The sequence below is a fragment of the Pristis pectinata genome, chromosome 19, assembly GCF_009764475.1.
Source record: "Pristis pectinata isolate sPriPec2 chromosome 19, sPriPec2.1.pri, whole genome shotgun sequence".
Classification (NCBI taxonomy): domain Eukaryota; kingdom Metazoa; phylum Chordata; class Chondrichthyes; order Rhinopristiformes; family Pristidae; genus Pristis; species Pristis pectinata.
Genome location: NC_067423.1, coordinates 43,801,234 through 43,827,233, shown reverse-complemented (window position 1 = coordinate 43,827,233; position 26,000 = coordinate 43,801,234). Strand labels below are relative to the sequence as shown.

The 26,000-nt window shown below is 55.1% G+C and overlaps 2 protein-coding genes across 3 annotated transcripts in view; one reads left to right on the top strand and one right to left on the bottom strand.

Annotated features, from left to right (window-relative positions):
* The first annotated feature begins 1,485 nt into the window (after positions 1-1,485).
* Positions 1,486-5,264, top strand: nopchap1 (NOP protein chaperone 1). Its single transcript, XM_052033412.1, has 4 exons — positions 1,486-1,589; positions 2,975-3,058; positions 3,987-4,123; positions 4,831-5,264. The coding sequence occupies exons 1-4, from the start codon at positions 1,523-1,525 to the stop codon at positions 5,011-5,013; spliced, it is 471 nt and encodes a 156-aa protein (XP_051889372.1). The 5' UTR covers positions 1,486-1,522; the 3' UTR covers positions 5,014-5,264.
* Positions 5,265-7,585: 2,321 nt separating this feature from the next.
* LOC127580251 (mitochondrial 10-formyltetrahydrofolate dehydrogenase) overlaps positions 7,586-26,000 on the bottom strand; it is a 77,651-nt gene continuing 59,236 nt past the window's right edge. For both annotated transcript variants that reach the window (XM_052033406.1, XM_052033405.1), the window contains 10 exons: positions 25,852-25,922; positions 25,652-25,757; positions 24,721-24,808; positions 23,505-23,598; positions 22,732-22,831; positions 19,822-19,920; positions 19,558-19,723; positions 17,442-17,547; positions 15,573-15,772; positions 7,586-9,926 (listed from right to left, as the gene is read on the bottom strand). In XM_052033406.1, the coding sequence (XP_051889366.1) occupies positions 9,871-9,926; positions 15,573-15,772; positions 17,442-17,547; positions 19,558-19,723; positions 19,822-19,920; positions 22,732-22,831; positions 23,505-23,598; positions 24,721-24,808; positions 25,652-25,757; positions 25,852-25,922 (1,086 nt within the window). In that variant the 3' untranslated portion in view covers positions 7,586-9,870. The remainder of the gene's footprint in view (positions 9,927-15,572; positions 15,773-17,441; positions 17,548-19,557; positions 19,724-19,821; positions 19,921-22,731; positions 22,832-23,504; positions 23,599-24,720; positions 24,809-25,651; positions 25,758-25,851; positions 25,923-26,000) is intronic.

Here is a 26,000-nt window from a genome sequence, read left to right as displayed (position 1 = left end):
TCGGACCGGAGGCCCGTGACTAGTGGTGTTCCCCAGGGCCCGGTGCTGGGCCCATTGTTGTTTGTCATCTGAATCAATGATATGGATGAGAATGTACAGGGCAGGGTTAGTAAGTCTGCAGATGGGCTGAAAGGTGGCAGCTGACATTACCCACACAGGCACCAGGCAATGACCATTCCCAGCAACCTCCACCCGATGGCCACTGGCACTTCCATCAGCAGGTTCCCCTCCGTCGATGTCGTCACTGAACAGAAACACAGGTACCGTGGCTGCAAGGGCGGTTCAGTGGTGCAGTAAGTGCAGTTCCAGCAATCCAGTTTCGATCCTGACCTCGGGCGCTGTGTGTGTGTGGAGTTTTCTGCCGGAGACCGCGTGGGTTTCCCCCCGGAGGCTCAGGTTTCCTCCCACATCCCAAAGACAAGCGGGTCAGTGGGTTAATTGCCGTAAGTGTAGGGGAGTGGGGTGTAAATGGGAATGTGGGGAGAAGAAAAGTGTGTTTGGGGGAAGATTGGTGAAAACAGGCAGGGGAGGGTCACCTTGAATTGGTGGGACGAAGGGCCTGCTTCCGTGCTGTACCTCTCCATGGTTAGGTGAGAGCAGGTCAGAGGAGATCCTGCAGCAAGTGGCCCCAGTGAATGGCCTCCTTCCATGCTGTGACTGTGGGAACTGACACTGCCATCCACTGCCCACAGCTGGAACTGGCACAGTGCCATCCACTGCCCACAGCTGGAACTGGCACAGTGCCATCCACTGACCACAGCTGGACATTGCTGAGTGCAGACAAACCCAGGACAAACTCTGACCAGTGTGGATAATGTCCAGTGCCTACTCTGCTCAGTGCAGACCCTGTGGTGTGTGGTTTGGACGTGGCCCAGTGTGAAATCTGCTAGTGTGGTCACTGCCCAGTGCAGACAGTGCCCAGTGTTGTCAGTGACCAGTGCGGACACTTCCCAGTGCAGTCAGTGCTCAGTGCAGATAGCGCCCAGTGCGGACAGCGCCCAGTGCAGTCAGCGCCCAGTGAGGACACTGCCCAGTGCGGTCACTGCCCAGTGTGGTCAGAGCCCAGTGCGGTCAGTGCCCCAGTGCAGACAGTGCCAGTGCGGACACTGCCCAGTGCAGACTGCGGTCGCCCGACTGCAGGCACCTGTCCCTCTGCCGCTGACCCCAGCTGTCCCTCGGCACCTGTGCGAACCCGGTCCTCTGGGGTGGCGGGGGTGGGGGGGTGGATGCTGAAATTCAAAGAACATCACAATATGTTTAACCACATCCGCCTGAATTTAGTCACCCAGTGCAGAGACCGCAAAGACCTTTGCTGATCCAGAACCTGCAGCGTCTTGCAGCGTTTTCCGCTCTGAGGTGACCTTGATTTCCTGCAGCAGGTTTTGTGGATCCGCCCCGGGTTTTGAGAACTGTCGGACCGCCCCACAGGACCCGCGCTGGGAATCCGCTCCGGGTTTTCCGTGTTGCCGGGCGGCGGTCCTCCGGCCGGCGGGCGGCGCTGCGGGATCACGTGGGCCCGGACATGGCGGACGGTGGGAGCGCGGCGCCCAGGCGGTCGGCGGAGCTGCTGAGGGTCGGCGGTCCGGAGGGTGAGGGGGGGAGGGAGGAGGAGGGTGAGGGGGGGGAGGGAGGAGGAGGGGGAGGGGGGGGAGGGAGGGAGGGAGGAGGAGGGTGAGGGGGGGAGGGAGGAGGAGGGTGAGGGGGGGGAGGGAGGAGGAGGGTGAGGGGGGGGAGGGAGGAGGAGGGTGAGGGGGGGGAGAGGGAGGAGGAGGGTGAGGGGGGGAGGGAGGAGGGTGAGGGGGGTGAGGGAGGAGGAGGGGAGGGGGGAGGGTGAGGGGGGGAGGGAGGGGGAGGGGGAGGGGGGGAGGGTGAGGGGGGGAGGGAGGAGGAGGGTGAGGGGGGAGGGAGGAGGAGGGTGAGGGGGGGGAGGGAGGAGGAGGGTGAGGGGGGGAGGGAGGAGGAGGGTGAGGGGGGGAGGGAGGAGGAGGGTGAGGGGGGGGAGGGAGGAGGAGGGTGGGGGGGGAGGGAGGAGGAGGGTGAGGGGGGGAGGGGAGGGTGAGGGGGGGAGGGAGGGGGGAGGGTGAGGGGGGGAGGGAGGAGGAGGGGAGGGGGGGAGGGGAGGGAGGAGGAGGGGAGGGGGGGAGGGGAGGGAGGAGGGGGGAGGGGAGGGAGGAGGAGGGGAGGGAGGAGGAGGGGAGGGGGAGGGGAGGGAGGAGGAGGGGAGGGGGGGAGGGGAGGGGGGAGGGGAGGGGGGAGGAAGGGGAGGGAGGGGGAGGAAGGGGAGGGAGGGGGAGGGATGGGGAGGGAAGGAAGGGGAGGGGGGAGGGAAGGAAGGGGAGGGGGGAGGGAGGGACGGAAGGAAGGGGAGGGGGGAGGGAAGGGGAGGGGGAGGGAGGGAAGGGGAGGGGGGAGGGAGGAGGGCAGAGAGGGAGGGAGGGGGAGACGAGGGAATAGGGAGGGAGGGAGACGAAGGGTGAGGGGGGTGAGGAAGAGGGTGAGGGAAGGGGGTCCGGAGGGTGAGGGGGTTGAGGGGAGGGGGTCCGGAGGGAGAGGGTGAGGGGAGGGGGTCCAGAGGATGAGGTGAGTTGGGAGGGGAGGTGAGTTGGGGGGTGAGGGTGAGGGGTGGTCTGGGGGAAAGGTCCGGAGATTGAGGGGGGGACATGGAGGGGGCTGGTAACCCCAAGCAGGGGCTGCAGGGCCGGAAACCCACCTCCTCCTCCCTCCTCCCCCCTCCTCATCCCTCCTCATCCCCCCCTCATCCCCCTCCTCCCCAAACTCCTCCCTCCCCCTCGCTTCGTCCTCCATCCTCCCCCTCCCCTTCGCCTATCCCTTCCCACCTTCCCCCATGCCCTGTTTTCATTCCCCCCCCCCCAGGTATTAACCCCCCCCCCCCCCCCGTGCCTGTTCCCTGGTGTAGTTGGGGTAACGTGTGCATTTTCTGGGGTAATGTTACCTGGATGTGATCTGCCAACAGGAATTGAACGGAAGCTTCTGATCAGTACCGAGTGTTCCAGGGCTCCTTCCCGTCCCAAAATAGTGAGGGTTCCCAGAAGTGGAGGTGAGTCCCAGCTGTGTCAATGCCAGGACAGGCGGCTGCTCCTCTCTCCCAGGCCCCTTTAATGTTTAAAGTGGAGTTTATTGCCGCCTGCACAATTACATGTGTGCACAGGTGCAATGAAAAACTTACTTGCAGCATCACAGGCACAGAGCATCAGATAAGAAGCATTCACAAGAAAAACATAAATTATACACAATATTTACAAGAAAGAACACAATTAGAACAAAAAGAACAAGAAGTCCATTTTAGTGCAAAGTGGTCACAGTGTTGTGAAACTGTAGTGATTCGCGTTGTGCTGGTTGGTTCAAGAACTGAATGGTTGAAGGGAAGTAGCTGTTTCTGAACCTGGTGGTGTGGGACTTCAGGCTTCTGTACCTCCTGCACAGTGACAATATTGTTGGGAATGTTATCGGCAGACTGTCTCGCCTGCAGGTAGAAGTGGAAGCCAGTGTTTATATTGGAATGAGTGGTAGGAACTGGTGACTGGGGTCTTTCCTGTAATGGGGTAAAGAACTGACAAGTAGGTTTACAGTGTGGAGTGACAGTGGTGGAAGGTGCAGTGATGGACCAGCTCCCTGTGGGTTCTGAGTGCAAATCTCCACGGGGATTTGCTAGGTTAGCGGAGTGAGCACCAGCGAACCCGACCTGATCACTGTGTCCTGGTGCCATTGGTTCTGGTCCACAACTTGTGCCTGACTTGGTGGGAGCTGTGGGCAGTACTGTGGGTCAGCAAGTAAAACACATCGCTTAATAACAGATGCACAGTTCCTGTCATTGACTGTATGTACTGGAGACGTCCGACTGTATGTATACTGGAGCTGACCAACTGCAGGTACCAGAGATGTCTGACTGTATTGGAGACATCTGACTGTATGTAGCGGAGTTGTCTGACTGAATCTTCAGTGAGGTTGTGTTGCTTTGCCCCCAGTGCTGGACAGACTGCAGGACTTCTTGCCACAGATGGCGAGTGCAAACATGGAGCTGAGGAGACAGATGGAGACAACTGATCAGAGCCATTTCGACATTGAGAATGTGGACGATTGCCCCAACAGGGTGATTGAAATGGTAAGTGAGGGGCTCATTTGGTGGTGTAAGGGGACCAGGTGTGTGTTTCGTTAATAATAGCACGTTGAGCTGAAGTAACTGGAGGTAGTGAAGGAACACTTTAACCGAAGCTCCTCTGTCGCCCTCGCTTTTCTGCGCTTCTTCATGCCACGGTTTTGGCATGGCAAGGATTTGTTCATTTGCGGGAGCAGATAGAGGTGAGAGACCCTGAGTGCTCCAGGTGTGGAGTGTGTCCCCGTGACCCCCGTGTAGAGGCAGGGGGTGTACCTGTGACCCCCGTGTATAGGCAGGGTGTGTACCCGGGTGCAGGCGGGGCGTGTCCCCCTGATCCCTGGGTGCAGGCGGGGTGTGTCCCCGTGACCCCCGTGTAGAGGCGGGGGGGTGTACCTGTGACCCCTGTGTACAGGCACAGTAACCCATGCAGGTGTACTTAACACTTCCAGTTCTTCCCAGACATCAGTTTTCCCCACACCTCAGCCCTCTTTGCCCTGCGGTGACCCACTTCCTTTCCCAGCCTGTGCCAGTTTTTGTCATCACGTTATTCTGACGGGAATCCCGTGGGCCCTGATGAATTATTGACACCCTCACACTCCCTCCCTTTCCCCTCCTGCTGTACCAGATCCTTCCTTTCTCTCCGGCAACTCCCGCTGTTTGTAGAGCAGTCGGTTCGTCCTGTATTAACTCCTGTTCCCACTCTGCCCTTCCAGAACGTCTCTCTGTTTGAAGTGGACAGTGAAAGTGGAACAGAGGAGTTGACGTCCGAGGATTCCCAGTCCGACACCGAGTCGCTTGGGGAGGTGACGGAAGCAAATCTCAAGTTACCTTCAACCCACCGACAGCGGAAAGGCCAGATCGAGGTTGTGTCAGTTGGTGAGACAGAGAGTGACTGAGAGTCCCGGCTCACTGTCCGTCATTTCCCGTTGTATAAAGGGGCTGGGAGCGCGGTCTGTGGAATTGTGTCCTCGTGGATGGGATCATTCAACCTCGGTATCACGAAGGGCGATCACACGGGAGTCTCCATGGAAACATGTTACCCTGTGGATGGACCAGTGAGCTGCCTGATGATCAGTGGTGTCAGACTGACTGAGAGAACTGTTGTTCGAAAGGAATAAAGCAACCAGAAGCCTGTTGATGAACATCACCACATGCTTCTCCCAGAGCAAGTTGTTAATCAGCCTGTGCACTTGTGACGTTGAGGTAATTTCTGGCAGCACAGCCTCAGCACCATGGGGACAGGAGAGGCTGCTCAGGCTCTCCAGCAAGCTCTGTCAGTAAACGAGCTCCACTTCCCTGCAGCTTCCGCAGAACCCTGCACTCCCCAATGGACCAGAGATCTGTCTGTTTAGGAGGGATAAAAGGGGTCGTGAAATGTCCTTGGTGAGTAAGAGTCAGGAGAATCCCCAGGCATTAGAAATACAGGGTGGTGAGGGAGAGGTGGGCTCACTCTAGGACAGAGGGGGATGTGTGTGGACAGACACACAGACAGAGTACACGGGGCATGGCCACGTGCAGGCAGATGGGATTGGTTCGGTTGGCATCATGGTTGGCACAGACATGGTGGGCCGAAGGGCCTGTTCCTGTGTTGTTCTGTGATAAAAGTGGTCCGGTTGCTGACGCTGGGAGGGGGGCGGGGGTACAGATGGAGGTCACTGACCCCAGTGTAGGGAGGGTCTGGTCATTGACCCCCATGTGGTGGGGTCACTGACCCCGGTGTGGGGGAGGTCTGGTCACTGACCCCAGTTTGGGAGGAGCCTGACCCTGATGGGCAGTCTGGTCACTGACCATGGTGTGGTTGGAGACCAGGTGCTCTCTGGATACAGGGACGGGCCAGAGGACCAGAGAGTGCCAAATATTACACCCTCGCTCAAAAGAGGACAAACCCAACAACAGGCCCGGTTAACCACAGTGGTGGGAAAGCTTTTAGAAACATTAATGCAAGACAGGATGAATTGTGACCTGGAGAAAAGTGGATTAAGGCAAGCAGCAGTCGAAGGCAACTTGTATTTGACATATCAGGTAAAAGGTTTTGCCGAGGTATCAGTGTTGATGAGGGTGATGCAGTTGATGTGGTGTGCATGGACTTCCAGAAGCTTTGGGAAAGGTGCCACGCAACCGACGTCAGCAGAACTCAACCACACAGCTCAAAGGGGACATGGATGTGAGGTTGTGGCAGACAACAGGGGCCATGGTGAATGGTTGTTTATCCAACTGGAGGAATGGTGGCATTCCCCAGGGATTGGGATTGGTGCAGTTGCTTTTTTTAAAATCTACATTAATGATCCAGACTTAAAGATATCAATAGTTCCTAAGTACGCAGATGGCGCAAAACTGAGTAGGGTGATTGCAGAGGAGGCTGAGGGAGGTTGTGATTAAAGTGTGTAAAATTATGAGGGCATAGACAGACCAGAGAGTAAGAAAGTTTTCCCCAAGGCAGAGGTGTCTAAAACCAGAGGTTTCAGTTTAGGGTGAGGAGTAAAAGGTTTTTGAGGGCGAATGTTTTCCCCCGGGGTGGTTGGACTCTGGAGCTCGCTGGCTGGAGGCAGGGACTCGCACATTGTTTAAGAAGCATCCGGACAACCACTTGAATCGCCAAGCCACAGAAGGTACTGTCTGCATAACCAGTCCACGTTGGAGGTTGGCACACAGTGGCTGTTGTGTACACCATGGTGTAAGGAGTGAGTATTTCAAGCTGACTGCTCCAATCCAAGCATGTAGATTTCTCTCATCTGCAGAGTGTTGCTCATGCTCCTGCCTTGTAGATGGTGGGAAGGAGTTTCTGCAATGGTATTTGTGAGGCTGCCCACTTGTGTTTCTGGTCAGTGTAGCTGATTAGACTCTCTAATAGAATCACCTAGCACAGAAACAGGCCCTTTGGCCCAACTCCTCCATGCTGCCCAGCGAGCTGGTCCTACCTGCCTGCGTTTGGCTCAGAGCCCGCTAAACTTTTCCTATCCATGGACGTATCTCGATGGCTTTTAAACGTTGCCAATGTGCCTGCCTCAACAACTGTTTCTGGCAGCTCAGTCCTGATACACACCACCCTTTGTGTGAAGAAACTGCCCCCGATCTCCCTTACAAATCTCTCGTCTCTGACCTTAAACCTGTACCCTCTTGTTTTTAGCTCCCCCTCCCTGGGGCAAATATTATGTGCTGTCACCCTGTCTATGCCCCCTCATGATCTTGTAACCTCTATCAGGTCACCCCTCAATCTCAAACGTTCCGGGAATAAAGTCCTTGTCTACACACCCTCTCCTTGTAACTCAGGCCCCCGAGTCCAGGCAACATCCTGGGAAATCTTTTCTGCGCTCTTTCTAGTTTAATATCATCTTTCGTACAACAGGGTGACCAAAACTGTACACAGTCCTCCAAGTGAGGCCTCACCAATGTCTAACAACCCGGTCTGTTGGAAAGTAACTGACAGATCATGGAATTGCAAAGTTAGGGAAAGCAAAGCTCACGGCATTACTGGGAGATTTATTTATTGAGTTTCCACGTACAGGTCAGTGACCCTTCTCAGTGACTGGAAATGTGAATCTTGCCAAATGTGCACCAGCTGCCAGATCCCTCAGCTGCTGTACAGCACTGTTCTCTGCCTCACCAGATGTAGTCCAGACACAGAAATTCTACAGTAAAATGGAGTGGTCCACCCAAAGAGCCACTGGGCAGCAATCACATCAAGCAGGCATCGAGGCGGTTGAACTCTCACACACCCCGTACTCTGGATACTTCAGGGAACCATGTGCCAGAACAGCCAGGGACGACTGATCCAAGAGTAGGCAGCAAATGCTCAACATTACATGGAGCCAAAACCCAACAGAAAACTGATCTCGCACCGGATGGAATGCAGAGCAAAGCTTTACTTGTAGTAAAATAAAATCACAATGCATTTTGAGATTAGGACTGTAAATTTTTTACATTGATGCATAACTTTCCACAATAGGATTTGAAACATACATTAGAGGAACCTTGCAGGGTGTGGGGAGGGTGTCCTGGAGAAAAGAGAGCCTCTGGTGTTCACTGCCATCTGACGTGGAGGATGGTGTCTCTCTCTTCATGAGGAAGCAGGCTCCACTCGAGCAGACACAGCACTCACTGTCTCCCCAACACCAGGTTACCCCTGGGTCAGTCGATTTCCTGCACTAGTCTCAATCACCCAAGATTTTCCAGAGCACTATTTGGCCTTTGTTTTTCCACACCCTGATCCCAGGAGATCATGCGGCTGCAGGCAAGGGAGGCAGTGCCTGGTCACACAGCTCTGGCGGTACTGACGGAGAGAGCAGTGAACACAACCCCTGGCCTCTCAGAGAATGCACCAACACACTGCTGTCACCTGGATTCTCACCGTCTCCAGCCCAACGCCCGCTCTGTTCTCTCCACCCTCCCCAGTGTGCAATTTAAAACACGTCTGTGAACACACTTGATGTCATTGACCCGAAACAGTGATCTGGTTCTCTCGCCTAAGATACTGCCCAAGTGTTTCCAGCACTTTTCTGTTTTTTTATTTCAGATTTCCAGCATCTGCAGCTTTTTGCTGGTTTTCAAATGGATATCCAGGCCAGTGAAACAAAATGAACCATGCATTCTTCAACGAAACACTTGAATAATCTATGCAGCGTATTCTAGAAGAGGCATACTGGATGTAGATGTCAGATTTTACATTCACTGTAGAGCACACTCTCCACTTGTGTCCTCACAGAAGCACTGCTCCCAGAGAGAGCTGGCGTTCAGAGGCACAAATGTGGAAATTATTCTGATTTGAAGCTCGTGCATAGATCAAATGTGCATAGATCATGGTGACTTCTACACTGGCTAAAAACATCCAAATTAAGGGCACTTCATTGTGATTATCCAATGAATCTAACAGCAACAACATCTGAACGGACATAACACATGAGCAAGCATTTCCCCGCATTAATACAATAGGATAATAATTCAATGAACCACTTCTCAGCCATTTTATCTGTACCAAGTTTTAAAAAGTGATTACTTTTTGTTTCAAACATTCATTAATTTATACAATTAAAAGACGGCAAGTGGTGGAGGGCGTGGAGTTTGTTAGGTGGCCCTGGTTCTTGCCCAAAACTAGTGCACAAGGCCAGCAGGTCGTTTCTGTGTCGTCCTTCAGAAAACCAGCCACAGCCTCAACCACACGGACTTCCATCTGCAGCTTCTCCCTAGCTGGAACTCCAGCGACGAGCAAACAGCTCCCTGCAGTTGCTATGAAATGTTGCTTCAGTTATCTATTGCTCAGGTGGGCCTGGAGCTGATCTGAAATCATCCTTTGCTGATAAACACGTTCCCAGCTGCACTGGCACAACTGCACCGCATCACCACTCTCAGACACCAAGGAATAATGGGAATTTTGGAAAAATGTTTTGTTAAATACTGCCAAACATGGACTTGTGAAATTATTTGCAGTTGGGAAAACAAAAATCTTGTGAAAACTGCAGCAATTTGCAACATAATGAGTGGCCAGATCACCAACTGAAAGAAACTCCCCATTCGGGGGGTTCAAGCGGCTCAACACTGACAGGCTGGTAAGTTACAACTGTAGCCCAGTGTTCAATGTGCAAGGTTTGGGTATAAGCTAATGCTGCAACTAAAAACTATAGTTTTCTGAGCATTGAACAGTAGGATACAGTTGCCTTTGTTAGACGCCGCTGTAACCAGGCTGAATCCTCAGGTTCTCTTCTGCTGAAGTCTGGCCAAAGGGTCGGTGGAAATGAAGACATTCTTGTAACGAGGACCTAATACTCCACCGTCACAGCTTTGGTTCGGAGATATTCATGGAGTGCCTCCTCACCTGAAAACACAAGCATAGGAAATGAAGTGTATTGGGAGGAGACCGACACAGCTGGATACCTGGTGAAGTCACCAGGGGACTTGCTCATCCTACAACTACACACGATAGACACGTTTACAGCCCCCCACTGCCCCAGCAGTGCTTTTGAAGTGTACTCATTGTGTGCAATGCACTGACATGTGCACAGCAAGATCCCACAAACAGCTTGAATAATGACGCGGATTGAGAGTTAACCACTGACCCGTGACATCGAGGGCAATGGCCACTCTTCAAAATAACATCACGGCACCTTTTCCATCTGTCAATAGAATGGGCCGGGCAGTTCAAAGTCCCATCTGATTTACACCCGTTACCACAGCACCGCCCGCGGTTTGTGCCGAGACCTCTGCAGCGGGACTTAAACCCACAAACCTCCGACGAGGAGGGTAGGGATAGATTCCACTTGGGCCACAGCTGACGCACGCTATAATAAACCCATAGATTAAAACTGCCCTATTATCATCAATGACCAAACCCCGGGTCTTCACACAGCCAGAACACATCCCTGCCGTACTGCGTGTCACATTCCTCTATAACTATGTTCGTCTGACGGTGACCCCACTGTAATGCCTCACGACAGCTGTTCCTGCTTCACTACAGGGGAAAGGCTGTTTCAAATCAGTTCCACTTCGCTGCTTCCCAAACCCACACTGCTTAAACCACACACAAAGTATTCCACAAATACAGAACCAGGGAGACTGCCCCGCCTGCACCTTGGTCCTATTACGCTCCCCACTCCCGTTGCCCCTGCCACACAGTGACATGTCTCTGTGGGACACAGGACGTGGAGCATATCTGTGAACCGGCCCCATAGAACACTACAGCACAGTACAGGCCCTTCAGCCCACAATGTTGTGCCAACAAGAAAAAAACAATATTCTGAAAATGTAATCTTTTGACACATAACCATACTAGACTTTAGAGATGCTCTTAATACATTTGGATGCCAGAATTGGGGGCTTGGGGAGGTGGGGGGGGGGGGGGGGGCAGGTCTCAGCATTGGCTCTGGAATTCTCCCAAGTTTCTTCATGTCTCCACTCTTTAAGATACCCCCATAAAACCTCTCTTCCTTCCCTAAAATCTCCTTACAGAGTCAAATTTGCTTGCCTTTTGAGATGTTTTGCTATACTTCAGTTGGTATATAAATGCAAATTTTTGTAATTATAGATATGTCCGCTTCCACACCGCATGGAATACCCTCCTGTTCTGTGCTTCCTGCCACCAATTGAATAGCCGAGATCATTCTGTACCCGTGAGACGATGGTTGGCTTTCTATTAACCATCTGAAGCTTCTGGACCCTTTATGAACCTCTGGTGATTTTCACACCGAGATCTCTCTGCTCCTTCTCACCTTCTCACACGCTTGGATGGCCTTCACCCATCTGTTGGACACTGACCCATCAGTCCCTCTGCAACTTTGTTCAGTTCTGAGCCAGCAACCGTGTCACCAGGAAACCCGGCGCCAGTCAACAGCACCTCCACTGACGGACCGAGCCCCGGTGAGTGGAGAACACCAGTCTGAGTACAGTCCGCTCTCCCCACTCCTATCTGGCAGACAATTCACCACAAAACATGCCCATTCAAAGGAGCAACATCAAGGACAACTCACACTGGGCTGCGTAAATGTCCAGCAGCTCATCTAAACTCAGAGTCAGGACTCGAGCATCGACCAGAGGAAGGCAGAGGTCGAGTGGGGTGGGATGTGTGCTGAAGGAGCCGTCGCTCGTGGCGAGATGGAAGTGGGGGTGGGTGTGTTCAGTCCCGGGCTGGGGCAGTGCAGGTACAAAGGTGGAGAGCTGAGCAGATTACAGAATGGGAGGGGACGAGACCATGGATCTAAATACAAATTAGAACATACAATCGTACAGCACAGGAACAGGCCCTTCGGCCCACAATGGCTGCACTGAACACGATGCCAAATTAAACTAAATCCCTTCTGCCTGCACATGATCCATGTCCCTCCATATTCATGTGTCTGTCTTAAGAGCCTCTTAAATCATGTCTACCACCACCCCCACCCCTGGCAGCCTGTTCCAGGCACCTACTTGCCCCACACATCTCCCTTAAGCTTTCTCCATAAATGCACGTCTTCTGGCGGGTTTCCTCCGGGAGCTCCGGTTTCCTCCAACACTCCAAAGACGTACGGGTTAGGAAGTTGTGGGCGTGCTATGTTGGCGCCGGAAGCGTGGCGACACTTGTGGGCTGCCCCCAGAACACTCTACACAAAAGATGCATTTCACTGTGTGTTTCGATGTACATGTGACTAATAAAGATCTTATCTGACATTTTGACCCTGGGAAAAAGATACCGGCTGGCGACCCTATCTCTGCCTCTCATAAATTTTATAAACCTCTATCAGGTCTCCCCTCAGCCTCCGCCGCTCCAGAGAAAACAACCCTAGTTTGTCCAACCTCTCCTCATAGCACATGCCCTCTAATCCAGGCAGCGTCCTGGTGAACCTCTTCTGCACCCTCTCTACACCCTTCATCTTATGGGGCGACCAGAACTGCACACAGATGAAGATAAAAGGTCTCGACCCGAAACGTTGACTGTCCATCTCCCTCCACAGATGCTGCCTGACCCGCTGAGTTCCTCTGGCACCTTCGTGTGTGTTGCTCCAGATTCCAGCATCAATAGCCCCGTGTCTGCATACTGTACTCCAACTGCAGCCTAACCAGAGTTTTATACAGCTGCAACACAACTTCCTGACTCTTGCATTCATTGCCATGATCAATGAAGGCAAGCATGCTGTACACCTTCTTTACCACCCTATCTACTTGCGTGGCCAATTTCAGGGAGCTATGGACCTGGACCCCAAGATCCCTCTGTACATCAGTGCTGTTAAGCCCCCTCCCCGCCTTCGATCTGGGGGAAGTGAGCAAATTCGAAGAGACGTTCAATGTGCGAATGGGAACTGGTTGGGTCTCTGCTCCAGGAAGCGGGGGGCCCTCAGCCCATCCTGGTGTGGGATGGGGTGTAAAGGGATTGTACGCCCGTGGCCTTTTGGGACCAGGGAATTGGGAAGGGTCAAAGTGGCAGAGGGAGTGGGAGGTGTCACGGGAGTAAGTGGGAGGGGAATGGACCAGAGGTGGAAGGATGGAGTCAAGGCAGGAAGGGACGAGTGCGGTGGGGCAAGAGCCGGCTGAGCCAGGGGTCTGCCGGGGCCGTCCTGCTCGTGGAAGTTGGGCAGGAGATCGAAGTGGGCTGTGCGGGACTGGACACGATGGGGGAAGATCTCCTGAGGAAAGGAGGCCCACCACTGTCTGGGTGACCATGGTCTGATGGTGGGTCACAATCCAAGAGGAGGTGTCTGAGAGTGGACACCTGTTCTGTCAGTTCACCCGACCACAACAGCACCACCCCGTCAGCGGTACGATGATATCGTGGGTGGTTCTCAGTGAGTGGAGTGTTGCAGCTTCAGAAGGGGGTAGGTTAGAGTGAGAGGTGTGAGAGACCATCTGACCTGTCTTAACCTCTCTCTCCACCGTGTGTTGTCTGAGACCCAGCCCACCCAGCTCTGCTTTGTAAACTGCAACCCCTCCACCCTCCCCAAGTTCTGAGGAAGGGTCCCAGTCCCAAACCATCAAATGTTTCTCTCTCCACGGATGCAGCCCGACCTGCTGAGCATTTCCAGTGTTTTCTGTTTTTAAGAGTCAGAGTCCCACAGCACAGAAACAGGCCCTTCAGCCCAACTCATCCCTGCCACCCAGGGTGCCTACCTGAGCCAGTCCCATTTGCCTGTGTTGGGCCCATATCCCTCTGAACCTTTCCTATCCATGTACCTGTCCAAATGTCTTTTAAACGTTGGTATCGTCCCCACCTCTCCCACTTCCTCTGGCAGCTCGTTCCACACACCCACCACACTCTGTGAAAACTTACCCCTCAGGTCTCCTTTAATTCTTTCCCCTCTCACCTTAAACCTCTGCCCTCTAGTTTTAGACTCCCCTACCCTGGGGAAAAGGCTGTGACCGTCCACCTTACCTGTGCCCCTCATGATCTTATAAACCTCTAAGGTCACCCCTCAAACTCCAATGCTCCAGAGAAAACAGTCCCAGCCTACCCAGTCTCTCCTTATAACTCAAACCCTCCAGACACTGTTGAAAGCATCCTGACTGGTTGCATCACGGCCTGGGACGGCAATTCAAATGTGCAAGAATGCAAGAAGCTGCAGAGTTGTGGACTCAGCTCAATACGTCACGGGCACCTCCCTCCCCACCATCGGGAGTATCTACAGGAGGCGCCGCCTCAAGAAGGCAACATCCACCATCAAAGATCCCCACCATCCGGGCCGTGCCATCTTCTTGCAGCTCCCATCGGGCAAGAGGTACAGAAGCCTGAAGTCCCACACCAACAGGTTCAGGAACAGCTACTTCCCTTCAACCATTCGGTTCTTGAACCAACCGGCACAACCCTAGTCACTAGTTTCGCAACACTGTGACCACTTTGCACTGAAACAGACTTTTTTTGTTCTAGTTATGTTCTTTTTTGTAAAAATTGTGCATAATTTATGTTTAATGTATGTTTTTCTTGTGAGTGCTGCTTATCTGATGCTCTGTGCCTGTGATGCTGCTGTGGGTAAGTTTTTCATTGCATCTGTGCACACACGGACTTGTGCAGATGACAATAAACTCGACCTTGACTTTGAAGTAATAGATTGCAGTGACCGCCCCAAAAATTACACAGGCCTGGAGGTTCAGGGTCATACACGAGAAAACTGGCACACAGACACACGCACACAGTCCCGGACTGGAACCCAGTTACTGTGGTTTGCAGGTTGAACAGCACCGCCCAGGAAATTCAACTCGTCACAAACCACACACAACATCCTCTTCTGAGCAACCGTCAGAGGCTTGGTAAGAGGCAGTCACCGGGGATGTGACTCTGTGGCCGGGTTCCTGTGGCTCTGAGGCCCATCTCTTGCTGGGCATGAGGTAGAGAGGAGCCTCAAACAGGCTCAGCCAGGGGCGGGGAGACCAACATGGGGAGATCTTTGCACCTTTGCTGCAGTTCCTTCTCCTCCTGGCCAGAGGAGCCCTCCCTCCTCGTCTTCACTTTGTAAACTCCTCCCTTTTGGTTCTCACCTGGAAAGCAAACATCCTCGGTACCGGCTCTATGTCCTTGGGTGGCCCAAGCCCAGAGTAATGAGCAAAGCCCGGGGCTGTCAAACCATGCCAGAGTGAGCCCTCCAATGCCGTGAAACCACCATCAGTCCAGCCCCCACCCAGTGAGATTCAATGCAAAACACCCTCTGCATGGTAGTGTAGCGGTTAGCATAACACTATTACAGCGCCAGCGACCCGGGTTCAATTCCCGCCGCTGTCTGTAAGGAGTTTGTACGTTCTCCCCGTGTCTGCACGGGTTTCCTCCGGGTGCTCTGGTTTCCTCCCACATTCCAAAGACGTATGGGTTAGGAAGTTGTGGGCATGTTATGTTGGCGCCGGAAGTGTGGTGACACTTGCGGGCTGCCCCCAGAACACTCTATGCAAAAGATGCATTTCACTGTGTGTTTCGATGTACATGTGACTAATAAAGAAATCTTATCTGCCCCCCTGCCCACGAAAGCCCACCCTCGATGCAAGCCACGAGCTGGACAGAGTCGGAACTTACCCAGGTCTTTCCCAAATCCGGACTGTTTGAAACCTCCAAAGGGAGCAGCCACGTCCGTCTTGTTGTAAGTGTTGATGAACACGGTCCCAGCGTCGAGCCCATCACTCACGTACATTGCCTTCCCGATGTCCCGGGTGAAAACTCCCGAGGCCAAACCAAATTCGGTGTCGTTTGCACGTTGCAACACTCCATCCACATCCCTGGAGCCAGTGAACAGGGATTAGAATCCGTACTGCCTGCAGGACACACGTTCCTCCTCCCATCTCCCTGTTCTGGGAGGGCCAAGCACTTGAGGTGTGCTCTCATCCGATGTCTCCTCATTGACGGTGGTGGTGGGGGGGTGGGGGGGGGGGCAGAGGGCCAGCAGAGGGAGTGGGAGAGCTTACAGGCAGGGCATGGGGAGAGATTAAACAGGGAATATTCAGTGAGACAGTCAAACCCCCCGAAGCAGACAGACCTGGATGAAAGGAATGACGTGTCGAGAAACCTTCCGGGGATGAGGTCATTTTAGATCTGGTGTTGTGCAGTGAGACAGGTAGTTAAGGGGCTCATCTTGATGATCTTGTAGTTAAGGGGCTTTTAATGATGAGAGATATCAGCAATTAAATGTTACATTTGATGGAACTGAACTCTGGGTTTTAAATGTAAGTAAAGATAACTATGGAGGTGTAAACTGGCAACCACACTACAAAGGTATGAGAGTGGACAACACAATGAACTAATTGATTACAGTGATCAGACTGGAGGGTGTGGGAGCCTCACCAGGAATGGAACGTTTCAGTTTATGAGGAGAGCGGGTGGGCTGGGATCGATTTCGCCGGAGCAGAGGAGAGTGAGGGGGGGGGGTCCCCGACAGAGGCATACTGAGTTATGAGGGACGAGGGTTGACATCAAGAAAAGGGCGATAAATAACGCAGAGAGGGCGCGTTGAGGTCAGGCGTGGGATACTTGGATTCGGAGGAAGGATTTTTTCACCGAGAGCAGTTGGAGTCTGGAGCACACTGCCTGAGGGGGTGCTGGAGACAGAAATTCTGGCAACATTTAGGAATCACCAAAAGGCATAGAAAGCTGCAGTCCAACTGCTGGTAAATGGGGTCAGCATTTGATGGCTGGCATGGGATTAGGCGTCATGAGTTTAACTAGCACAACATTGTGGGCCGAAGGGCCTGTTCCTGTGCCGTTCTAAGCCCTACATGGGCCGTCTCTAGGGGTCTCTCCCCACGATTGATTACTTACAGTAAATATATTACTTCAGGACACAGAAAAAGTGGGTGACAACAGGATGAAGGCAAATATCAGAAAGGACTTAAAATGTTGTAAAGACAAAGCAGTTAGCCGGAGGTCGGAGAACATTTCGGGATACAGCGGAGCACCCGGCACCAAGGAGGAAATGGTAACCGAGGAAGAGTAATCCAGCAAGCAGCACAGGATGGAACTGTGAGAGCTTCAACAGTTCTGAGAAAGGGCAGTTCCTAGACTGGGACAACACCGGTTACACTGGGGGAGGGGGAAGTGCAGGAGGATTGAGACGTTTACCAAGGTTCACCACATGGAGGTGGGGTTGGTTACGTGGGAGCTGCTGGAGGAAGTGGGGCAGTTCGAACCTGGGAAGTGGGCTCAACTGTCCTTTCTCTAAACGAGCTGGGGTGATGCCTCCTTCTGAATGCTCAGATCTCCCAGTAACCAGAGCTTCCCAGGGAACAGCCGCCCAAGCGGTGCAACCCATCCGTGGATAAAACAAGGGGCACTAGAATGAATCACGCGCTGTGCCTACTACGTTACGGAGACAATCGGGTCATTGGACAGCGCTGTCCATCACTCAGTGCTCACTCCCTGACCAGCAGCTTCACTTCAGCATCCACAACTCACCCGTCTTTGAACTTGGAAATGACCATCACCGGTCCAAAGGATTCCTCTTTGGCGATGAACATGTGATCCTCCACATCAGTGAACACGGTAGGTTCCATGAAGAAGCCTAGAGCAGCGAGAATCAGAGGTGAGCGGGAGGGCAGGAGCCGAGACTGATCCGAGACGAGACCTTCAGCCTGGGTCGCACAGGGAGCCCGCGCGAGGGCAGGCTGGGAACGGGCAGCAGGGTGACCGGCCTCCTGGTTCCGTACCCGAGCAGGACAGGAGGCGAGTCGGACTGCTCCACGGATCGGGCCCCACCTCTGATTCGGAGGAGGTGGGTGGGGGTAAAGGAGACGATGTTCACTGAGTGCGAGTTCAGTGGATGGGACCCCGTTCGGGAAGAATGGAGCCTTCATGCCGTCCTGGTGCAGGACAGGAGGTGTAGAGGGATCGGACGGCCGAGGTGAAGGTGACGGAGTTGGCCCGACAGAAGTGAGCAGGGATCGAACGAGAGGTGAAAGAATAGTTTGGCACAGACATGGTGGGCCGAAGGGCCTGTTCCCGTGCTGTTCTATGTTCTGTAATAGAGTCAAGTAGTGAGATCAATGGGGCTGGACCAGACTGGAGTCACGAGTCCACCAGAACACCCGGCGTGTGACTCGGGGGCGAGCAGGGCTGGAGGACTGAGACCTGGGGAAAGATCTCCAGGCGATGAGGTGAGTGACCCTGGGAGACAATGGGGTTCAGACAAACATAAAAAGGAAACAGAAAATGCTGGAATCTCTTAGCAGGTCAGGCGGCTTCTGTAGAGAGAGAGAAACAAGGTCAACGTTTCAGGGCCAGCTCCCTTCACCAAAGAATAAAACAATCTGCAGGTTCAGTGGGGACTGCAGTCAGGTGAGGTCAGGTTTGACGTGGGGATAACCTGTACACAAGGTCATTGGCCGATGAGTTCGTGGGACAGTCAGGGAGAGACTGGATCGAGGAGCAGAAAGCTGGGAGGTGGAGGCAGTTGAGGGAGGAATGCGGGGGCCGCGGAGTGCAGGGGGGGGCCGCGGAGCCCGGGCTCGTGGAGTGTGGAGTAGGCTGCGCTTGTGGGGAAGGGAGACGGAGTCAGCGGTGGAGGGCGGATGTGGCTGGCTCTGACACAGAGCGAGGTTCACCTGAATTTGGGCAGTTTGATCCTAAGTCCTGCAGGCTGCCCAGGGGAGAGATGAGGTGATGTTCCTCAAGCTTACGTTGGGTAGGCAGGGAAGGGAGGGGCTGGATGGAAGAGGTTTGGGGGGTGGGGTGGGGAAGGCCATGCGAAAACTGACAGTGTACGTTACCAAGACCCAGGAAGGTGAGCGAGCAGAGGGACGGTGCCGATGCCAGGGATCCGGAAGCTGAGAGAAGATAGGTTGAGCGAGCCGGGGCTTTTCTCTTTGGAGAGGAGGAGGATGAGAGGTGACTTGATCGAGGTGTACAAGATGATAAGAGGCATAGATCGAGTGGACAGTCAGATACTTTTCCCAGGGCGACAATGGCTGACATGAGGGGACATAATCTTAAGGTGATTGGAGGAAGGTATAAGGGGGATGTCAGGGGTAAGTTTTTTTTAAACACAAAGAGAGTGGTGGGTGTGTGGAACGCACTGCCGGCAGAGGTTGTGGGGGCAGATACATTAGGGACATTTAAGAGACTCTTCGATAGACACATGAATGATAGAAAAATGGGGGGCTCTGTGGGAGGGAAGGGTTAGATAGATCTTAGAGCAGGATAAAATGTCGGCACATTGTGGGCCGAAGGGCCTGTACTGTGCTGTAGTGTTCTGTGCTCTATGCAAGATCAGAGGCGAGGTTTCCGCAGACCGTTTATGTGCTGTGTCCCCATTGTACATCCTGATTAACCGTTACCATCCCAAATAAACCCCTCCAGAACAGGTAGACCCTTCTGCTTGGTGTCCGACTGCTCTCTCATCACAACTCAGTAACACCCAACTCCTCGCCTGCCTGCAGTGCAAACCATCGCCTTTGTCCCTCTGTCAGCCTCTCATCCCGATTCCAAGCGCGAAAGGGAGAGCGTAAAACTCTCCCCAACCGAATCACGAACGTAAACAGCAAAAACGTCTCCGCTGAGGCGGAGGGCTTCATACCGGGCCGGGAGACACACTTGCCCCCGTACACCAGCGTGGCTCCTTCCTTAACCCCGATCTCGCAGTACTCCAGCAGTTTCTCCAAGTGGGCCTTGTGGTTCTGCGGCCCGTGATCGGTCGACCTGTCCAAGGGATCACCAATTTTCATTTTCTTTATCTCCTCAACCTGTGGGGGAAAGAAAAAGTACAGCGAGTTTAGTCCAGGGAGCTACACACACACACAGCGAGCTCTCGGCGACACCGGAACAATTCCCGTTGCCTTACCACGCGGTGAACAAAGTCATCGTGGATCGACTCTTCAACGAACAAGCGGCCAGCAGCAATGCAGTTCTCTCCCTTGTTGAAGTAAACCGCTCCCATACCCTGCAGGGAAGCAGGATTGGACTCCAGTTACACTGGTGGGCATACACTGGTTTTCCTAAAAATACGCTTTATTCACAATATCTGCAGGCACGGCAGTGTAGCGGTTAGCGTAACGCTATTACAGCGCCAGCGACCCAGGTTCAATTCCAGCCGCTGCCTGTGAGGAGTTTGTACGTTCTCCCCGTGTCTGCGTGGGTTTCCTCCGGGTGCTCCGGTTTCCGCCCACATTCCAAAGGCGTACGGGTTAGGAAGTTGTGGGCGTGCTATGTTGGCGCCGGAAGTGTGGCGACACTTGCGGGCTGCCCCCAGAACACTCTACGCAAAAGATGCATTTCACTGTGTGTTTCGATATACGTGTGACTAATACATCTGTCAGCCCGTAGTCCCAGACCCCAGAACGTGCCGGCCGGCGGCACGTGGTTGTGGACGTCTCCCGGCAGTGGAGGTGGAGCAAGCTCTGAACGCCCCGCTGCAGGGGTTCACCTCCCAGCAACGACCGACGTTTGCCTCAGCTTGCATCCTGGGGACGGCCCAACGGAGCACGGTCCTGTGTTTGGGACAAACCTCGAACGCCTCTTTCCTGACTTTCTGGGCAAACGCACGTTCCGGAAACGGGGTACAAATGAGAGTCACACTCGGACCGCTGTCACCCGAGGGCAGCGTGTAGGAGGTGCCGAGACTGGGAGGACCCTTCATGCGACCAGCCAAGGCAGGGCTTGGGGCTGGTCTGAATGTTCTGGGGATGATGCGCTCGGCCAAATGACTGACAGTCAGGTTGGGGGACCACCCAATTGTACCCGAGTCCTTTCCCTGCTGGGCCTCAGACACTTGGTGCAGACCATTGTCTCATCGACTTGTGATCCACCAGGTGGCATGGTCCAATGTGGACAGCACACCATGTGGGCACGGTGATACCGCCTTCCCCTCGAGATTTGTACGCCACGTCCATGTGTAGGGAAGGCTTTGACCAGAGCACCCCGACTTCCCGGCATCAAAACCCATTATGCCCACGTCCACCCTTGTGGACTCTGCAAACAAGATGGCAAAGAGGGCAACCTCGCCCTGTCTCAAATTTGACAGGGAAGCTTTGTTCCTCACCCTGGTCAATATTGTGTGGAGCAGTCATAACCAGTTACAGATTCCCTCCCCTGTCCATCTTGGAGAGCATGTGTGCAGTACTCCGTCACAGGCCTTCTCCTGGTCCAAGCTGACCAGGGAGGTGCCCACCCCTCCGTCCTGAATGTAGGCGATGGTGTCCCGGAGCAGTGCGAGGCTGTCAGAGATTCACCTGCCAGGGACAGCGCAGGTTTAGCCCGGGTGGATCAAAGCAGGCTTGATCCAATTAGTGATGACCTTGAACAGGATTTTGTAATCGACATTCAACAGTGAGATAGGTCTCCAGTTCCCAATGTCTCCCTCTGCTTATAGCTGAGGGTGATGCCCTCCCTCTTGGAGTCTGACACACTGCAAGAAACTGCAGAGAGTTGTGGACACAGCCCAGTGCATCATGTAAACCAGCCTCCCCTCCTTGGACTCTGTATTTACCTCTCGCTGCCTTGGTGAAGCAGCAGCATAATCAAAGACCCCACCCACCTGGGACATTCTCTCTTCTCTCCTCTTCCATCGGGTAGAAGATACAGGAGCCTGAGGGCACAGACCACCAGACTCAAGGACAGCTTCTACCCCACCGTGATAAGACTATTGAATGGTTCCCTTATACGATGAGATGGACTCTGACCTCACGATCTACCTTGTGACCTTGCACCTTATTGCACTGCACTTTCTCTGTAGCTGTGACACTTTACTTTGTACTGTTATTGTTTTTACCTGTACTACATCAACGCACCCTGTACTACCTCAATGTAACTGCACTGTGTAATGAATTGACCCGTACGATGGGTTTGCAAGACAAATTTTTCACTGTACCTCGGTACAAGTGACAATAATAAACCAATTCCAATACCACTGCACAGCGTTGTACACTTCCAGCAGGTCCGGGCCCCTCCAGTCCCACAGAGCCGAGTCCAGCTTTCACATCCCACGGGTTTATTCAGCTCGGGGGGTGGGGGGGATGGAGCTCGGCTGCTCTTCACGGTAAAGGGCTGCTCCACTCATCGTCGGCCAAACCTTCCCGACGGAGGACAGAAGGGTCCGAAGACCGTCTCTGTGACCTTTTGGTCGTGCAGTCAGACACACAAGGATTGCGGCTCTTTAATGGGTCTGGCTGGGAGGATGCAACTGAGCTGTGCTCTTGCTCGAGGCTTGTATCAGAGAGCTCGCCCTGTGAACCTTTGGAAGTGTGGGGGTGGGGGGGGGGGGGGGTGTGGTTTGGTGTGGGAGGCTCCGGCTCACAAGGTTGGGGGACTTTGGGGCGAGGAGCCAGGACTGTCGGCCCTTTCCTCCGGGCTCCCCTCAGCACCCAACCCACGGGAGCGGGTCCGGCCCCGTCTCTGCAGCAGAGCAGCTGGTGCTGACCACACCCAAAGGCAGGGGCAGCCCCCGGACGCACCGAGGGCACCCACTGCCCGGGATCACTGCACCCACCCGCCGGGATCACCGCACTTACCGCCCACCGAGGGCACCCAACACTGAAGGCACCCATTGCCAAGGGCGACCATCCCCCAAGATTATGGCACCCACCCCCCCCCCCCCCAGACCTCCACACCCACCGCCAAGGGTGCCCACTCCACCGGGATCGCTGCCCCCACTCCCTGGGATCACACACCACCTCCCCCCCGGGATTACCGCACCCACCGCCCACCGAGAGCACCCACTGCCCGGACCACCGCACCCACTGCCACGGGCACCCACCATTCTCACTGCCTTGTCAAGGTCACAGTCATTGAAGATGATGAGTGGGGACTTGCCGCCCAGCTCCAGGGAGACCTTCTTCAGATTGCTGACGGCACAGCTGGGGAAGGTACAGGCAAACGTCACCGGTCACCAGCCAGACTGACTGTCCTTCCCCTCATCCCCGCAACCCCCCCCCCCCCATCACCGGACCAACGCTGGGTAAACAAACCCCCCACTCCCTCATCCCTGATGGGGCAGCTGCACTTGTCCCAAGGGGTCCTCAGAGCCCGGACACTGACCCCTGACCCAAGGTCCCGGACACTGACCCTGGACACTGACCCCCGACACCGACCCTGGGCTCTTGACCCCCAACCCAAGGTCCTGGACACCGACCCTGGACACAACCCTGACCCAAGGTCCCGGACACCGACCCCCGACCCAAGGTCCCAGATACCGACCCTGGACACTGACCCCCAACCTGAGGCCCCCAGCTCTGACCCCTGCACCCTGCCCCCCACCCCCCAACTCCGACCCCACCCACGGCCCACGGCTCCTGCTGATCCTGTCCCCCACCCCCCCAGCAAGAACCCACCACCCCGACCCCCAGGCATTCCCCCGGAGTGCGGGGGTGGGAAGGTGACGGACAGTGCAGCAGCCGTGGCGTTGGGGTGGTCCAGACCTCACCTGCGGAGGGAGTGACCGACACCCGCCCGCCACTGTGGTACGGGGACGTACAGAACACACTCCCCACCACGGTCCCGAGAAGGCGGACAGAACTGGTGCTCACCTACCTTTTCATGATCTGTTTCCCGATGGGAGTGGATCCCGTGAAGCCCAGTTTGCGGATGTCAGGGTGTTCGGACAACCGCTGTCCTACCAGGCCACCTGCGGTCAAGTGACACACGCGTCAGACAAACCGACAGATGTCCCCAGCGACCTGACCAACACTTCCCGACCCCTCAGCGGCCCGCGACACCGAGCTTCCAAATCACCTTGGGGACAGGCAAAGGTGATCACCCGCCCCGGTCTACGCGGTTCGGGCACACACCAGGGGCCAGCCGACCACAGCCTCGCGCACGGAGAGGTGTCCCGAGCCAACACAGGAGACACTCACTCACACCAAGGGCCGACCACACAGTGCTAGCCACGGGCTGACGCCAGCACACCACGGCTGCCCGGCCTCGGGACACCAGATCACCCGGACCAAGTCCAAGAGGACAGCACAACTGTTAGAGCTGTGGGACCTTCAGAGGGGTGACCGCGGACAGTTCCGGTAAACCCGGCGCGCTGTGACACCAACACCACCGTGTCTTCAGGACCCGGGGGTCAGTGAGGGAGCAGCCCAGTCTCAGAGCTGCCAGCAGCCCCGGGACCCACCCTCTTGCCCAAAGCCCCTCCAGTGCTGTGTGCTGACCGGATGGGAATGTTCCACCAGGAAACTTGATCCGAAGCCAAACTCCAGCTGCCGGGTCATCACTGGTGGGATTACACTGACTGGCACTGGCATCCAGAGGCAGGAGACCAGAGGGAGCCAGGTCAGCACCACACCTACCACCAGACAGTGGTGTGGAGACACTTCTCAGAGGTCTTCGAGTAGGTCAACCTGGGCATCTGGGCAACTAAACATCTCCCAGTCAGGGCCTGCACTGGATGGACCGCCCCCACTGGGCTGGGCCCACACTGGATGGACCGCCCCCACTGGGCTGGGCCCACACTGGATGGACCGCCCCCACTGGGCTGGGCCCACACTGGATGGACCGCCCCCACTGGGCTGGGCCCACACTGGTGACCTGCAGGAGCAGCTGGATGCAGGCTGCCCTGGTCCAGGACACCCCTGTACGGGGCAAGGCCCTGCCAGAACCTCCCACTGTTGTAGTGTTGCCCATGGGGGAGGGACACAGACCCCGGAGGTGGATTACCCACGGTTCGTTGTTACCACAGATACACCAGGTACCAGTCACCCGCCAACCACGTGACAGCGCACCGCGGGGAGACCCACTGGATTACCTGAGCCGGGAAGGATGTTGATGACTCCTCTGGGAATGCCGGCTCGTGCAGCCAACTCGGCAAACTTCAGCGCCGTGAGTGGGGTCACCTGGGGCGGAGATAGGACACGGCAGAGGGGTCACACCGCAAGCTGGGGCCGACTGCAGCCGAGCGCAGGGGTGGGGTGGGGGGGGGGGGAGGAGAGAAGGGGGTGGGGGAGGGGGGAGGGGGGAGGGGGGAGGGGGGAGGGGGGAGGGGGGAGGGGGAGGGAAGGGGGGGTGGGGGGAGGGGGTGGGGGGAAAGGAAGGAGTGGGGGAGGGGAGGAAGGGGATGTGGAGAGGAGCGGGGGGTGGGGAGAGGAGCGGGGGGGGGGGGGGGGTGAGGGGGGGCCCGGCCGTGTACCAGCAGGAACGGGCGCCGAGCTACACAAGCCGGGACCCAGCCCGTGGAACCGCCTCCCCCTCCGCACAGGGTGCCGACCGTGCGTTTAACCAGCGAGGTGATAGCGACGGTGAATGTTCTGACAGCACAACGGGGCACCTGACTGCATGATCCTCGACTTTTAATATCAATGATTCTACATTATGGGAGACGCGATGTCCGCCGCTCTCCTTCCTTCCCCAGGAAAGAAAAGGTTCTCCCCTCGCAGAAACAAAATCTACATAGCGGGGGAGAGAGAATCGGAAGCCAGTGAGGCAGACGAAATACCACTGCCAGTTCCCGCAGCTCACCAGAGTAGAGTTAGACTGGCAGTGTCCTGAGGGAGGGGGGTGGTTAAACACACGACCTTCCTGGGGACATCTCCAGCCGTTTGGGAGTCGATCAGGTACCAGCGCGCGCACACACACACACACACACACACACACACACACACACACAGCCTGCCCAGCAAGTGTCAACCGCTCCGTCTGCTGACAAACCCACGTTAAATCAGGGATCAGCGCGACCTTACCTGTGCCGGTTTCAGCACCAAGGTATTCCCGGCAGCCAGGCAGGCTGCACTCTTCCATGCCAGCATCATGAGGGGGTAATTCCAGGGAATGACGATCGCACACACCCTGGAAAGCGGGAGATAAGAACCAAATCACATCCAACTTATTCACCTCAGGGAACGTCTACTGATGTGACTGACACTTTCATCTGTGACCTTACCCCAGAGGCTCCTTCTTCGTGTATGTCAAGTTATGGTTGGGGCGTGCTTGGTTAATGGGGATTGTTGAGCCCTAAAGAGAAATTAAAAAGGTAGTCAGTTTCTAAATTCCAATTTGACCCATTCGTTTGTAAAATAATCAAGTCAGATT

Coding starts and splice junctions, on each gene's coding strand:
- nopchap1 (XM_052033412.1), top strand. CDS start 1,523: ATGGCGGACGGTGGGAGCGCGGCGCCCAGGCGGTCGGCGGAGCTGCTG. Junction 3,059..3,986: donor GAGGGTTCCCAGAAGTGGAG/GTGAGTCCCAGC, acceptor CTTTGCCCCCAG/TGCTGGACAGACTGCAGGAC. Junction 4,124..4,830: donor CCAACAGGGTGATTGAAATG/GTAAGTGAGGGG, acceptor CTGCCCTTCCAG/AACGTCTCTCTGTTTGAAGT.